Source organism: Hyperoodon ampullatus (assembly GCF_949752795.1).
Source record: "Hyperoodon ampullatus genome assembly, chromosome: 5".
Lineage (NCBI taxonomy): Eukaryota > Metazoa > Chordata > Mammalia > Artiodactyla > Ziphiidae > Hyperoodon > Hyperoodon ampullatus.
In genome coordinates this window covers 38,105,213-38,120,844 of record NC_136918.1, presented here as the reverse complement: position 1 = coordinate 38,120,844, position 15,632 = coordinate 38,105,213, and the positions used below count along the sequence as shown (strand labels likewise).

Below are 15,632 nucleotides of genomic sequence, written 5' to 3'. Positions count from 1 at the left end.
ATGTAGGTCAGAACCAGGGATTGTCTCCACCACACCCACTTTTGCCATGAAAAGTGTCTGAGCTGACTCTGCAAAAGGCAGGGAGAAGGGTTAGTAATTGTTGTAGCTAATCTCTTACATTGATTTTCCTCAGGAGAGGCCCACCTCCATGCCTTTGCTCCTGCTGCTTCCTCAGCCTGGAATGTGCATCCTTCTCTCCTCTCTTTAAGTCTTCATGGGGCTAGATCTTTTTTTTTAATAAATTTAACACGATTACAACAAATAAGTTTTTTCACTAGTCAATGATTTTCAAATGCATACAGCAGTCAAGACGGCCTTGCCTCTAGGAATAGCATGCAAGTTTAACAAAACCTCAAGACCACCCACATTCACCCATGCTGTAGACCATGATGGTTTGAGTAGTTCTAAGTAGGACAACCTCTGAAGACCTACTTTGGTGGGTATTAATATTTAATATCCCTTTTTAACATCACTGTTGAACTTCTTTGCCATTTGTTTGCACAATCGTCCAGGTTTGGACTATTTCTGCTTCATTCTGAATACCACCAGGTCTCTAGTTGCTTTGCAACTGGATTCTCTTTTTTTTTTGGCCACACCACGCAGCTTGTGGGATCTTAGTTCCCCAATCAAGGATCAAACCCAGGCCCTGGGCAGTGAAAGAGTAGGAGTCCTAACCACTGGACTGTTAGGGAAGTCTCATGTACCCAATTCTTTAATATATTTTTAAAGTGAACAAAAGATAGTTGGATGGCAGAAGATAAGTTTTTCTGTATCTCTTTTATCCCACAAAGAAATCCAGGTCTGTGTACACTTAGGTTATGAAAGAAAATAACTGAACTAAAACACCATTGGGGCTGCATCTTCCCTTAATATTATATACCACTATCATTCTTTCAATTCCCTCCAACCAAGACCAACTGATAACTTCTTCCAAGAGGTTAATATGTGCAAATATCTGTGCCCTTGTTTTCTAACCTTACCCAAATGTATAAACTTCCTTTCCAACAGGACAATATCACAAAATATTAGAATGCTGGATATTTACACCCTGGGAATGTGATGGGGATAAGTATTATTCAGTTAATACATAGCCAGCAAAAACAAGTCTAAATTAGCAAGAATTTTTTTAAAGGTACTCAAATAAGTCTCAAATTTTAATAAGATCCTCTATAAACACATTTATTTACTACTGGAAATGGAAACAGCACATCAAAAAATTTTATTACAGGGGCTTCCCTGGTGGCGCAGTGGTTGAGAATCTGCCTGCTAATGCAGGGGACACGGGTTCGAGCCCTGGTCTGGGAAGATCCCACATGCCGCGGAGCAACTGGGCCCGTGAGCCACAACTACTGAGCCTGCGCATCTGGAGCCTGTGCTCCGCAACAAGAGAGGCCGCGACAGTGAGAGGTCCGCGCACCGCGATGAAGAGTGGCTCCCGCTCGCCACGACTAGAGAAAGCCCTCGCACAGAAACGAAGACCCAACACGGCAAAAAATAAATAAATTAATTAATAAACTCCTACCCCCAACATCTAAAAAAAAAAAAAAAAAAAAAAATTTTTATTACAATTCAACACGCTGTTCTAACAATGCTGTGGTCAAGCCACCCAACATTTTCTTCACTTTCCTTACACACAAGTTAATTTGTTTCACAAAGTGGAATTAAAATATATTCAAGTCATTCAAATGCAAGCTACATAGATTCCTTATAAGTTACTGTATTAAGGTAGAAAAGAGATGCAAGAAAAAAGGACATCACAGAACTTGTAATATAGGTTATCAAAATATTGGTGCACAATCTTTCCCAAGCTTCATAATGATCCTAAAATTACCAGGAAGAAAAAGTAGTACAAGAATAAGGTTTATGGCTCCTTCGACTCCGTGTCATAATTACTGTAATACTTATTGTTGTAATAATTCTCATAATTATCCTCAGAAGGATCTCTATGAAACCAGCAAAAATGACAGCTACTTCTAAATCTTTGCCCTCTTGACTGAGTCTCAGCATCATTCTGCCATGGTTCTCTTTGAGAGTCAGACCGAGGAACTCCTTTGCCGTAGCGTTTTTTAATAGATTGAATCAGACGTTCTATCTTATCTCTCCGATCAGTTAACATGGTCCTCACCCCTCTCCTATAGGGTATGGTTTCACCAAGTAACTGCCCAGTTGGTTGAGGTAGACATTCTGGTAGAATGAATGGCAATTTGATACTAGGGTTGGGCTTCAGGTTACTGAGGTTCTTTATTAACACTTCAGACATAGGTTGAGAGGCAACTGGAATTGTCTGGGAATTTTCATCAATGGATGTTTGAGGAGACTCCAGGGTCCAGGTTGGGTTAACCTCAGATGAATCCATTGGGAGTCTTGTCACAGCTTGAAGCTCCTCCTAGACCTTTGGGTTCCAGTGGCGGGTGATGCTTTAGACTCAAATTGCTACAAAGTAGCCTGGAAGAACTATAGAGCTAAGAAAGAGGGAGAAAAATCCAAGCTGACGCACCGTGGTGAGAGAAAAATCCAACCTCATGGGGCTAGATCTTAACTATCCTTCAGGGTCTGGCTCAAAGTTCATGTCATGGGAGCCTCCCTAATTTCTCTGGGTGATCTGTGCTCTAAACCATCAGGATATTTGAGATTCTCACCACATTCTACCTCATGGCATTGCCCTTTGCCCCCTCACCTTATCACTCCTCTTGGACTGTGGGTAGGGATCATGTTTGATGGATGTCTGTGCTCCAGCCAGGCCTGGCACAGATTCTGAGAGAGAGAGAGGGAGAGGGAGAGAGCAGTGAGAAAAGGGAGAGGAGAGGGAAAAGCAAAGCAAAGGAAGTAGGGAGGGGAGGGAAAGGGAGAGGAAAGGAGGGAAAGTGAAGGAGGTTATGGAAAGAAAAGAAAAAGAGAGGAAAGGAGGGGTGGGAGAGCGAGGAGGGGAAGGGGAAAAAAACCTTAGTAGAAATTTGGAAGTTAATGAATTAATTTTAAAAACCAGTAAAGTTGGCTATTACTACAGTTTTTGAAAAGATGACTAAATTAAATCAAATCAAATTTGCATGGAGTTGCCTTCAAAGTCTAAGAATGTCCAAAGATGGCTACATCTCCAATGACTAAGCCACTGAACTTGTGGACATGTTCTGGATATTGTGGAATGTGCCAACAACTCCCTAGAACACACCTTGACATAGCTCAGCATTATACAGCTTTGCCTCTGACCACATCAAAAGGTCATGTGGTCTCTGTTGAGAACAATTTTGAGTTTCTAATAATAACAGTAATAAAAACAGTTAATATTTGTTTAGCACTTATTATGTTCTAGGCACATAATGCCACATGTGTATTCTTTCATTTAAAGTTTAAAAACCCTATGAGGTAGTTACTGTTCATTACCAACCCCATTCTACAAGTGAGAAAACTAAGTCGCAGTTGGTAAACATTAGAGCAGGGATTTGACACCCTCATCCCCCAGCCCTTCCAGAGTCCCATCTTACCCTCTGCTCTATTCTACATTCTGTTCAACAATACAATTTGACTGGACTGCCACTTTTATATCCAGCCTGAACTAGGATTGCCAAAGAACAAAGTTTCAATGAAAAACTTCATAAGAAAACACATAAGTTGTAGGTAAATAGGAACACAAATTATAAAAATGGCATCAGGACCAGAGACCTCAGGCCACCAAGTGAGAACAATAAGGAAGATAAGCTCCTCTTGGTCCTCTTAAATGAAGCAAAATAATATTAACTACTAATTTTCAAATGATTGCTTCACAGTTTATAAACACTTCTTGTGTCAGTTTTCCTATTTTAGGCTCACAATTCTCCAAAGGCAAAACTATGGTATCCATTTTGCAGATGAGAAAACTCTTCATCAACAAGGCTTAGAATTGCCCAAGCCAGTCTGGTATGGGGAGCAGGAAGAAACAGAGACCTGAGGTCAGGTTTTCCCACGCTATATCTTGGCTCCTTCCTCTTTGTTTCAACAAGTCGTCCCCACAGTGTTTGTGACTTATGTATAAAAATCACTTTGAGGGACTTCCCTGGTGGGCCAGTGGTAAAGAATCTGCCTTCCAATACAGGGGACACGGGTTCAATCCCTGGTTGGGGAACTAAGATCTCACATGCCAAGGGGCAACTAAGCCCACGCCACAAATACTGAGCTTGCACACCTCAACGAGAGAGCCACGTGATGCAAAACTACAGAGCCCACGTGCCCTGGAGCCCACGAGCCACAACTAGAGAGAGAACCCGCATGCCACAGCTAGAGAGAAGCCTGCGCTCTGCAGTGAAGAGCCGCACACTGCAAGGTCCTGCATTCCTCAACGAAGATCCTGCATGCTGCAACTAACACACAGCACGGCCAAAAATAAAATTAAATAAATAAAATGTTAATAAATAGATAAATAAATAAATATCACCTTGAATTCTAGACTCTGTAACAAATAGCATCCAGTTGCTCAGAATTTCTGATCTCCTAGCAACAGAAAATCAGATTCCCCAAATCAAGCTGTCACCCTTTAGCCCAGTGTGAAAGCAAACAGACCTCTAGACTGTAATCCTTAAAAAGGGAAAAGCAAATTGGACCATTGAATCTCCCCGGCTCCCACAGGCCAGTGTTAATCCAATGCACCAACTGCATGCTTTAGTCTAGGTGAGTATTAAAGGCTGGAATTCATCTTATCACAGTCTGTAGCATCGCTAAATTGAAGGTGCTTGGATATATTTGCCTCTAAGTTCCATTCCTGTCATCGCCTTTACCTCTGGGGTCTTTTAACTCATAGTTCTGTATAATGTAAAGTAGAAATCTATAGGCTAAATAAATATGCCACAGTGAGACATTTTTCTTAGAATAAGGTAGTATCACTGACCTTTCTCTTGTTTACTACTCTGTTAAGGACTCTGTAAAATCATGCATATTTTAATAACTATAAATGGAAAGTAACCTTTAAAAATTATATAATTAAAAATTTTTTTAATTAAAAAAAAGAAATTCATCCAACTTATTAAGAGGGAAAAGAAGGCAAAGAGAGGGAGGGAGGGCCTTTCCTCATGGAGCAATGGTTAAGAATACGCCTGCCAATGCAGGGGATGCGGGTTTGATCCCTGGTCTGGGAAGATCCCACATTAGTTGCTGTGGAGCAACTAAGCCTGTGAGCCACAACTACTGAGCCCATGTGCCACAACTACTGAAGCCCATGTGCCTAGAGCCTGTGCTCTGCAACAAGAGAAGCCACCACAATGAGAAGCCTGCATGCAGCAACAAAGACCCAATGCAGTCAAAAATAAATAAATAAACTAATAAATAAATTTAAAAAAGAAAAGGAGGGAAAATGTGTCACTGTGAAGTGGTCACTGTGGGTGACCTCATCAACTTCTCTCCATTTTCAGCTTGGTGTTGTCCAGTATGGAAAGAACATGGGCTCCTTTGTGTGTTCAAATCTCAGCCCCAAACCAAATTGAAAAATCATTGCAACTCTCTGAACCTAATTTTCTTTATCCAGGAAGTGGGGATGATGATACACATTTCATGGATGCTTGAAGAATTAAATGCATAATGTGCATGACCTGGTCCGAGGTCTGGCCCATAGCTGGGTGTGACAAATATTGGTTGGGTGTAGCTCTGTACCTCATTTCCACAGTATGTTTCTCCTGAGATTTTTCTGTAACTAGGAACTTCTTTTCCCTTTAAGGAAACTTTAGAATCTCTAAGAGTCTATTTTTCCTTTCTGGGAAAGAAGTGTATTTACCTAGAAACAGCTATTTCCACTTCAGTCTGTTTCCCAGCTCTCTCAAGCAGTTAATGATCTATAAAATACTTAAATGCAGCAGAAGACCTACCACGTTAAATAATTGCTTTGTAATGCAGATAATCCAAATTGTTTGCCTGGCAAATCTAGACATTTTAACACCTCAAGTCTCCTCCTTACCAAGATAATTAACTAGACCAGTCCTTGAACTCTAAAAGAGTAGGATTTAAAATAACTCAAGAGTGGATTTCAAAGAATGGAATGTATACAGAAGACTTAGGTTTGACCTGGACAGAAAAATAGAGAAGCAAACCTGGGCATTTTTTATTTCCTGTGGACTTGGACTTTCTGAACCTGAAAATGCCGACTAACTCTTATATTGAATGAAGTGAGTGACCTTGCTTATCTTCTTCCAAACTTGCTATAAGCGCCTCATCTCTTGAAATTTAAAAGCAGTGTAGTCGTCACTTCAAGTTGAGGCCAGTTCTATGACTTATCCCCTACCCCTTTTTATCCTTTTTGCCACACAGCCAGCAGGATCTTAGTTTCCTGTAGAAATCAAACCCATGCCTCCTGGAGTGGAAGCAAGGAGTCTTAACCACTGGACCTCCAGGGAAGTCACTGACTCTTATGTAGGAGTTCATTCCACAACATGTAGTACTTCTGAGCTTGCCTTAAAAAGAAAATGTAACCCGTTGCGAAGTTCCAAAGAGGTATTAGGAAATCAGTATTTTCCTAATACTGATTAGGAAAAAGAAAAAAGAAATTTCTTTTTTGGGGGATGAATACACTGCGGATGCATACGCTGTCTTGGATCTGAGTAAGGTACCTGCAAGAGTCCAGCTCTATTGTCTCCTTAGTGGTCCCAGAATTTGGTTGGAAGTCCTCTGTACTGAAACCTCCCACCTTGGTAGGAGATAGGGTGTCCTCTGTTACCAGCTACTGTCCTCCAGGTTCTTATTCCCCATCTTCTCTGTTTTGTTCAAGAGGCCTTCAGGATTTCACTTCCTGTTTTGTTTGGGCTGCCGGCTTCTGTTCTTGGGATTTTCTTTTCCTTTTTTCTTTTTTTGCCTGGTAAATAATTACTTTTGGAATATGAGAAGTTCACTCTCTAAGGGCACCCTCCTTCTTCATAAAACGTCTGCTGGTTTTATGTATAAGAACTATGGGCCTGGGCTTCCCTGGTGGCACAGTGGTTGAGAGTCCGCCTGACGATGCAGGGGACACGGGTTCGTGCCCCGGTCTGGGAAGATCCCATATGCCTCGGAGCGGCTGGGCCCGTGAGCCATGGCCACTGAGCCTGTACGTCTGGAGCCTGTGCTCCGCAATGGGAGAGGCCACAGCAGTGAGAGGCCCGCGTACCGCAAAAAAAAAAAAAAAAAAAAGAACTATGGGCCTTAGTCCTGCAAGTATTTGTCTTGCTGGACTACAATTACCTGGGATGATTTACAATGTATGTATGTCCATGTATGTACCTTATAGATGTAGTATGCTTCTACTTTGGCCAACATGGGGCTCCTTTGAAATTCCTAAATTAGTTTGTCTGGGCAGTCAATTAAAAAAAGGATGTAAGGGGCTTCCCTGGTGGCGCAGTGGTTGAGAGTCCGCCTGCCGACGCAGGGGACACGGGTTCGTGCCCCGGTCCGGGAAGATCCCACATGCCGCGGAGTGGCTGGGCCCGTGAGCCATGGCCGCTGAGCCTGCGCGTCCAGAGCCTGTGCTCCGCAACGGCAGAAGCCACAACAGTGAGAGGCCCACGTACCGCAAAAATAATAATAATTTTAAAAAGGATGTAAGGCAAGAATAGAAGCATATCTCAACTGGTATTCTTGAGGACTCAAAAAAACATAACAATGAATCCACTATTGCTTCCCTCAGAGAAACTAACTCACAATTATCTCAAAGGATTTCAGAACTGGAAATTCCTCTGAGGCTTCTGAGAGTTCTCTCCCTCTCTGTCTCTCTGTCTCTTTTACTCTTACACCCTCTCTCTCTCTCTCTCTCCCTCTGCTCCTTCCTGTTCCTCTGAATGTCCACTGCAATGCTCTCCTCCTTACTATCCATCTCTTTCTGAGCTTTCTTTTTATAACAGCAAGATTGATCCCCACAGAAGACAACAACAATTCCAGGGGCCTGATGAAATTGTCTATGCTTATTATGGCCATTTTGAAAAAAATTTTTTGAAAAAAATTTTTTTTTTAAATTCTGACCCTAAGGGGACAAAAGTCCTTCTAGGAGGAGCTTGCATTTCTCTCCCTGTACATTTGAAATATAAATGTTATACCTCATCTTCTCAGGGAACTCTTACCTAGACCATCTCCAATTCCTAAGACTGAAAAAAAAAAGAAGAGGCCTTTTAATTCAAATTGCTAGAAGGACTCTCTTGCCCAAATAACCTCCTTAAAATTGCTTGTCAAGGGCAAATGCAAAGCTGATGTCTTCTCCACACATAATAAAAGACTTTAGCCATCTGAGCAAGCAGATGTAATTTATTCCAACTGTTATTTATAAACTAGTGAGTTTTTTTTATTGTACCTGATTCATGACTAAAGCTTTAAAACTAAAACTATGAGACTCTGTCTGTGCCTATCTGGATGTATGTATGTCCATGTATGTACCTTATAGATGTAGTATGTTTCTACTTTTGGATGGTAATGCCAAAATTAATTTGTAAAAGAGCTCTATTTATTTGCCTTAAAAAATTAAGCTCTTAAATAAAATACATTCTCAGAAATATAGTAGTAACCCAAATGAATTTCAGCTTCAAGAGAGCTGGGAAATATTCAGTATTAAAGTTAAAGTTCATTGATTTAATTAATGCAGACATGCCTTTAGTCATCAACATTAAGTATAATACTTTTATTGTACCTAGATTTACTAAAAGTCAAATAAGTTTGTTATCTCTGTTACAAAATTTGTCAGCAATAAAAATAATTCAGTATGATATTTTCATACGTACATTAAATAAATGTAAATGAATAAGAGTTCTTAGGTGAACTCTTTAAGAATAGTTATGTTTTATGATGTGTCTATCTCAAAATAGTTCCCCCAAACCTTTTTGGAAACTTTAGAGTTTTGCTTGATTAAGTTAAATGATGGAAATTTATTAAATATCTAAATCATTTCCAAACAAAATAAGGTACTGAAACATTAATTACTGAATATAGGTTTCCTTTTACAGAGAAACAAAAGATATTTGGGACTATTAGTAAATATTTTTGGTGCCATACTGAAATATTTTCTATAAGAAACCACAAGTTTTTAAAAATTATAAAAAGTAATTATAAGTTTGCCAATCTACAGAATACTACTGGAAAAGACAGTTCATAATTGCTTATTTCTTACTAAAAATTAAGGTTTCTAAAGCTTAAAAATTAATTAATATATGTAATTTAAACTATTAACATTAATAAGGAAAACATTTTCATATTCAAGGAAAAAAATTTTTAAAGGTACAAAAAATTGAAATACATTTTGTTAAGGGAAAAGAAAGTAATTTTGTCCTAAAGCTGGTTATTTCTAAATGAGAAAGAAAAAAAGGCAGAAATTAAAACAGACATAGAAAGCTGTAGAAAATTTGTGGAAAAAAAAGAGTCTTTAGAGAGGAATTTTATGTGCCATCAGGACTGGCTAAGGTTAGAATGAATAAATTTTAATATCAAAAGTAAGCTAGTACAAAATTTGGTTTTCTGTTAAAAGGAAAAAGTGTTTTGAGATTAATGGTCTGATCTTAATGAGAAATTGTAAACAAAGATTTCTTTACCTTAATGTAATCTGTCTAGAAAAACAGATTCTATACTTTGTAGCTAAGACTATTTACAACTATATAACATTTATATTTACCTATGAAGTATTTAATTCTTATTTTGTTTAAATGAATAACTAAGCATTATTTCACAGTGACTTATGATCCTATTTAACCAAGTGTTTAAAAACAAAAATTTGATATTTTTGACAAACTTCCCAAAATCAAATTCTAAATGAAGTCTTTTTAACTTAGATCTAACTTTGAGATATGAGATCTTTCAGAAGGCCCCTGAAATATCCCAGAGATTTGTCCTCTCTCCTTATAAAAAAGGAGATGTTAAACTAATTAAGCTTATTTAACATGTTAAATCACACGGGAGGCATTGTCAAAAACAGAAGTAATACTAAGCCTGCTTTATTTTGTGTCTGTATAGGTATATGTTTATAAGTGTTATAGAAACTATGAAATTTCTGGAATTCTGATTGTCCTGGCATAATGTTATCAATCATAATCCTAGTTATTATCTTAAAATGGTGTATGTCACAGAAATAACTTAATTTCCTTGTCAATTGCACTGTAATCAGCACATTAACCAGGCATTTTTCTTTTTAACATCTTTATTGGAGTATAATTGCTTTACAATGGTGTGTTAGTTTCTGCTGTATAACAAAGTGAATCAGCTATATGTATACATACAACCTCATATCCCCTCCCTCTTGTGTCTCCCTCCCACCCTCCATATCCCACCCCACTAGGTGGTCACAAATCACCAAGCTGATCTCCCTGTGCTATGTGGCTGCTACCCACTTACTATCTATTTTACATTTTAACTCTTTGGACATTTATAGACAGTTATTGTTTTACTTTGATGCTTTTACAAATCTGTTTCATCCTTACAGAGATTCAGAAAGGCCTCTGATACTTCATCTAGAGTATAGTTTTCTAATAAACTCTCAGATCATACTACTGAATTGAGTAAGAATTTACAGAACTCTAATGAAGAAACAGATGGCTTCATAAAACTGCTAACAAAAGATCAAGAATTAATTCCACAGGACAGAATGAACTGTACAGGATGATTATAATTTTTGTTTAAAACATTCTTTTATGTTTTGCTTTTCCAGATTTAAGGAAAACTTTTCTCTCAAGCTATCTATGACTTGCAGCAATTTGATAAATGATTCCTTTGTAAACAAAGATAGAACATTTCTCTTTTTCTCCCTACCTGATCCCTCCAGAATTTGGAAACTCTTAGTGAGTATTCTTATTTTCATGGCAATATAGTTACTTGCATAAGTTCAATAAGAATCTGTTCTCCTTATAACAGGACACAATTGGAAACATTGGTTATATTATTAAGGCTTTGACTGAAATGTTATATTTGACAGAGGCATGATTGACTCAGATATGACCAGACAGCTTTAAAGTACTAAGATTGACTTTATGGAGCCAATAATGACTCTTGGAAATATTTATCTAGTACCATGCCTACAGGGATTCCAGAAGTCTTACCAGGTGAGTAAGGAAGGTCAGTCCCTGGCAAGTGCAGGAACCTCAAGATAGTTTGGGGACCTCAAGAAGAGAGGAATTTACCCATATCTGTACGTATTGCAGTCAGAGTCTGATGGCAAGTCCTTATTTGACTTTCCTGGCTTGAGAGGCCTTTTAAAAGTTCAATCTGATATTCCGTTTGAAAAGTTCCGGCAAAGCAGATTTAAAAGAGCCTATATGATCAGTTGTTATTCTTTTCTTTTAAATTTTTATTGCAGTATAGCTGATTACAACGTTGTGTAAGTTTCAGGTGTAGAGCAAAGTGAATCAGTTATATGTAAACATATATCCACTCTTTTGTAGATTCTTTTCCCATATAGACCATTACAGAGTACAAGCCCAAAACAATTAAGAAAATGGTAATAAGAACATACATATCAATAATTACCTTAAATGTAAATGGATTAAATGCTCCCACCAAAAGACATAAACTGGCTGAATGGATACAAAAACAAGACCTGTATATATGCTGTCAACAGGAGACCCACTTCAGACCTAGGGACACATACAGACTGAAAGTGAGGGGATGGAAAAAGATATTCCATGCAAATGAAAATCAAAAGAAAGCTGGAGTAGCAGTTCTCTTATCAGACAAAATAAACTTTAAAATAAAGACTATTACAAGAGATGAAGAAGGACACTACATAATGACCAAGGGCTCAATCCAAGAAGAAGCTATAACAATTGTAAATATTTATGCACCCAACATAGGAGCACCTCAATACATAAGGCAAATACTAAAAGTCATAAAAGAGGAAATCAACAGTAACACATTCATAGTAGGGGACTTTAACACCTCACTTTCACCAATGGACAGATCATCCAAAATGAAAATAAATAAGGAAACACAAGCTTTAAATGACACATTCAACAAGATGGACTTAATTGATATTTATAGGACATTCTATCCAAAAACAACAGAACACACATTCTTCTCAAGTGCTCATGGAACATTGTCCAGGATAGATTGTATCTTGTGTCACAAATCAAGCCCTGGTAAATGTAAGGAAATTGAAATAGTATCAAGTATCTTTTCCAACCACAATGATATGAGCCTAGATATCAATTACAGGAAAAAAATCTGTAAAAAACACAAACACATGGAGGCTAAACAATACACTACTAAATAACCAAGAGATCACTGAAGAAATCAAAAAGAAAATCAAACAATACCTAAAAATAAATGACAATGAAAACACGGTGACCCAAAACCTATGGGATGCAGCAAAAACAGTTCTAAGAGGGAAGTTTATAAAAATACAATCCTACCTCAAGAAACAAGAAACATCTCAATTAAGCAACCTAACCTTACACCTAAAGCAATTAGAGAAAGAAGAACAAAAAAACCCCAAAGTCGGCAGAAGGAGAGAAACCATAAAGATCAGATCTGAACTAAATGAAAAAGAAATGAAGGAAATGAGAGCAAAGAGCAATAAAACTAAAAGATGGTTCCTTGAGAAGATAAACAAAATTGATAAACCATTAGTCAGGCTCATCAAGAAAAAAAAGGGAGAAGACTCAAATCAATAGACTTAGAAATGAAAAAGGAGAAGTAACAACTGACACTGCAGAAATACAAAGGATCATGAGAGATTACTACAAGCAACTCTATGCCAATAAAATGGACAACCTAGAAGAAATGGACAAATTGTTAGAAAAGCACAACCTACCGAGACTAAACCAGGAAGAAGTAGAAAATATAAACAGACTAATCACAAGCACTGAAATTGAAACTGTGATTAAAAATCTTCCAACCAACAAAAGCCCAGGACCAGAGGGCTTCACAGGCAAGTTCTCTCAAACATTTAGAGAAGAACTAACACCTATCCTTCTCAAACTCTTCCAAAATATAGCAGAGGGAGGAACGCTCCCAAACTCATTCTACAAGGCCACCATCACCCTGATACCAAACCAGAAAAAGATATCACAAAAAAAGAAAACTACAGGCCAATATCACTAATGAACATAGATGCAAAAATCCTCAACAAAATACTAGCAAACAGAATCCAACAGCATATTAAAAGGATCATACACCATGATCAAGCGGGGTTTATCCCAGGAATGTAAGGATTCTTCAATACACGCAAGTCAATCAATGTGATACAGCATATTAAAGAACTGAACGATAAAAACCATACGATAATCCCAATAGATGCAGAAAAAGCATTTGACAAAATTCAACACCAATTAATGATAAAAACCCTCCAGAGAGTAAGCAGAGAGGGAACCTACCTCAACATAATAAAGGCTATATATGACAAACCCACAGCCAACATCATTCTCACTGGTGGAAAACTGAAATCATTTCCTCTAAGATCAGGAAGAAGACAAGGATGTCCACTCTTGCCACTATTATTCCACATAGTTTTGGAAGTTTTAGCCACAGAAATCAGAGAAGAAAAAGAAATAAAAGGAATCCAAATCGGAAAAGAAGTAAAGTTGTCACTGTTTGCAGATGACATGATACTATACATAGAGAATCCTAAAGATGATACCAGAAAACTACTAGAGCTAATCAATGAATTTGGTGATGTAGCAGGATACAAAATTAATGCACAGAAATCTCTTGCATTCCTATACACTAATGATAAAAAATCTTAAGTAGAAATTAAGGAAACACTCCCATTTACCACTGCAACAAAAAGAATAGAATACTTAGGAATAAACCTACGTAAGGAGACGAAAGACCTGTATGCAGAAAACTATAAGACACTGATGAAAGAAATTAAAGACTATACAAACAGATGGAGAGATATACCATGTTCTTGGATTGGAAGAATCAACATCGTGAAAATGACTATACTACCCAAAGTAATCTACAGATTCAATGCAATCCCTATCAAACTACCAATGGCATTTTTCACAGAACTAGAACAAATATTTCACAAATTGTATAGAAACACAAAAGACCCCGAATAGCCAAAGCTATCTTGAGAAAGAAAAATGGAGCTGGAGGAATCAGGCTCCCTGGCTTCAGACTATACTACAAAGCTACACTAATCAAGACAATATGGTACTGGAACAAAAATAGAAATATAGATCAATGGAACAGGATAGAAAGTCCAGGGATAAACCCATGCACATCTGGTCACCTTATCTTTGATAAAGTAGGCAAGAATATACAATGGAGAAAAGACAGCCTCTTCAATAAGTGGCACTGGGAAAACTGGACAGCTACATGTAAAAGAATGAAATTAGAACATTTCCTAATGCCATACAGAAAAAATAAACTCAAAATGGATTAAAGACTTAAATGTAAGGTCAGACACTATAAAACTCTTAGAGGAAAACATAGGCAGAACACTTCATGATATAAATCACAGCAAGTTCCTTTTTGACCCACCTCCTAGAGAAATGGAAATAAAAACAAAAATAAACAAATGGCACCTAATGAAACTTAAAAGCTTTTGCACAGCAAAGGAAACCATAAACAAGACCAAAAGACAACCCTCAGAATGGGAGAAAATATTTGCAAATGAAGAAACTGACAAAGGATTAATCTCCAAGATATACAAGCAGCTCATGCAGCTCAATAACAAATAACAAACAACCCAATCCAAAAATGTCCAGAAGACATAAATAGACATTTCTCCAAGGAAGATACACAGATTTTTAAAACCACATGAAAGGATGCTCAATATCACTAATCATTAGAGAAATGCAAGTCAATACTACAATGAGGTATCACCACACTCTGGTAAAAATAGCCATCACCAAAAAGTCTACAAACAATAAATGCTGGAGAGGGTGTGGAGAAAAGGGAACCCTCTTGCACTGTTAGTGGGAATGTAAATTGATACAGCCACTAAGGAAAACAGTATGGAGGTTCCTCAAATAACTAAAAATAGAACTACCATATGACCCAGTAATCCCATTACTGGGCATATATCCTGAAAAAACCATAATTCAAAAGGAGCCATGTACCAAAATGTTCATTGAAGCTCTATTTACAATATCCAGGACATGGAAGTAACCTAAGGGTCCATGAACAGATGAGTGGATAAAGAAGATGTGGCACATATATGCAATGGAATATTACTGAGCCATAAAAAGAAATGAAATTGAGTTATTTGTAGTGAGATGGATGGACCTAGAGTCTGTCATACATAGTGAAGTCAGTCAGAAAGAGAAAAACAAATAGTGTATGCTAACACATATATATGGAATCTAAAACAAGAAAAAATATGCTTCTGAAGAACCTAGGGGCAGGACAGGAATAAAGACGCAGAAGTAGAGAATGGACTTGAGGACACAGGGAGGGGGAAGGTTAAGCTGGGACGAAGTGAGAGAGTGGCATGGACATATATACACTACCAAATGTAAAATAGATAGCTAGTGAAAAGCAGCTGCATAGCACAGGGAGATCAGCTCGGTGCTTCGTGACCACTAGAGTGGTGGGATAGGGAGGGTGGAGGGAGACGCAAGAGGGAGGGGATATGGGGATATATGTATACATGTAGCTGACTCGCTTTGTTATACAGCAGAAACTAACACACCATTGTAAAGCAATTATACTCCAATAAAGATGTTAAAAAAAAGAAAAAAAATCCTGAACAATTCAGCATAAGTTTTGTTTTCACTGCTTACAGCTGTAAC

At 37.8% G+C, this 15,632-nt stretch overlaps 2 protein-coding genes across 2 annotated transcripts in view; both read right to left on the bottom strand.

The window, feature by feature from the left end:
* ATP13A4 (ATPase 13A4) overlaps positions 1-15,632 on the bottom strand; it is a gene marked incomplete at both ends in the record, with an annotated part of 141,194 nt that overhangs the window by 81,145 nt on the left and 44,417 nt on the right. The gene's annotated exons all lie outside the window — the stretch shown is intronic.
* Positions 1,862-2,356, bottom strand: LOC307053493 (developmental pluripotency-associated protein 3-like; the record flags this gene model as incomplete). The annotated part of the gene is made up of 1 exon (XM_079704915.1): positions 1,862-2,356. One exon carries the CDS (start codon positions 2,354-2,356, stop codon positions 1,862-1,864), a length of 495 nt encoding a protein of 164 aa, XP_079561041.1.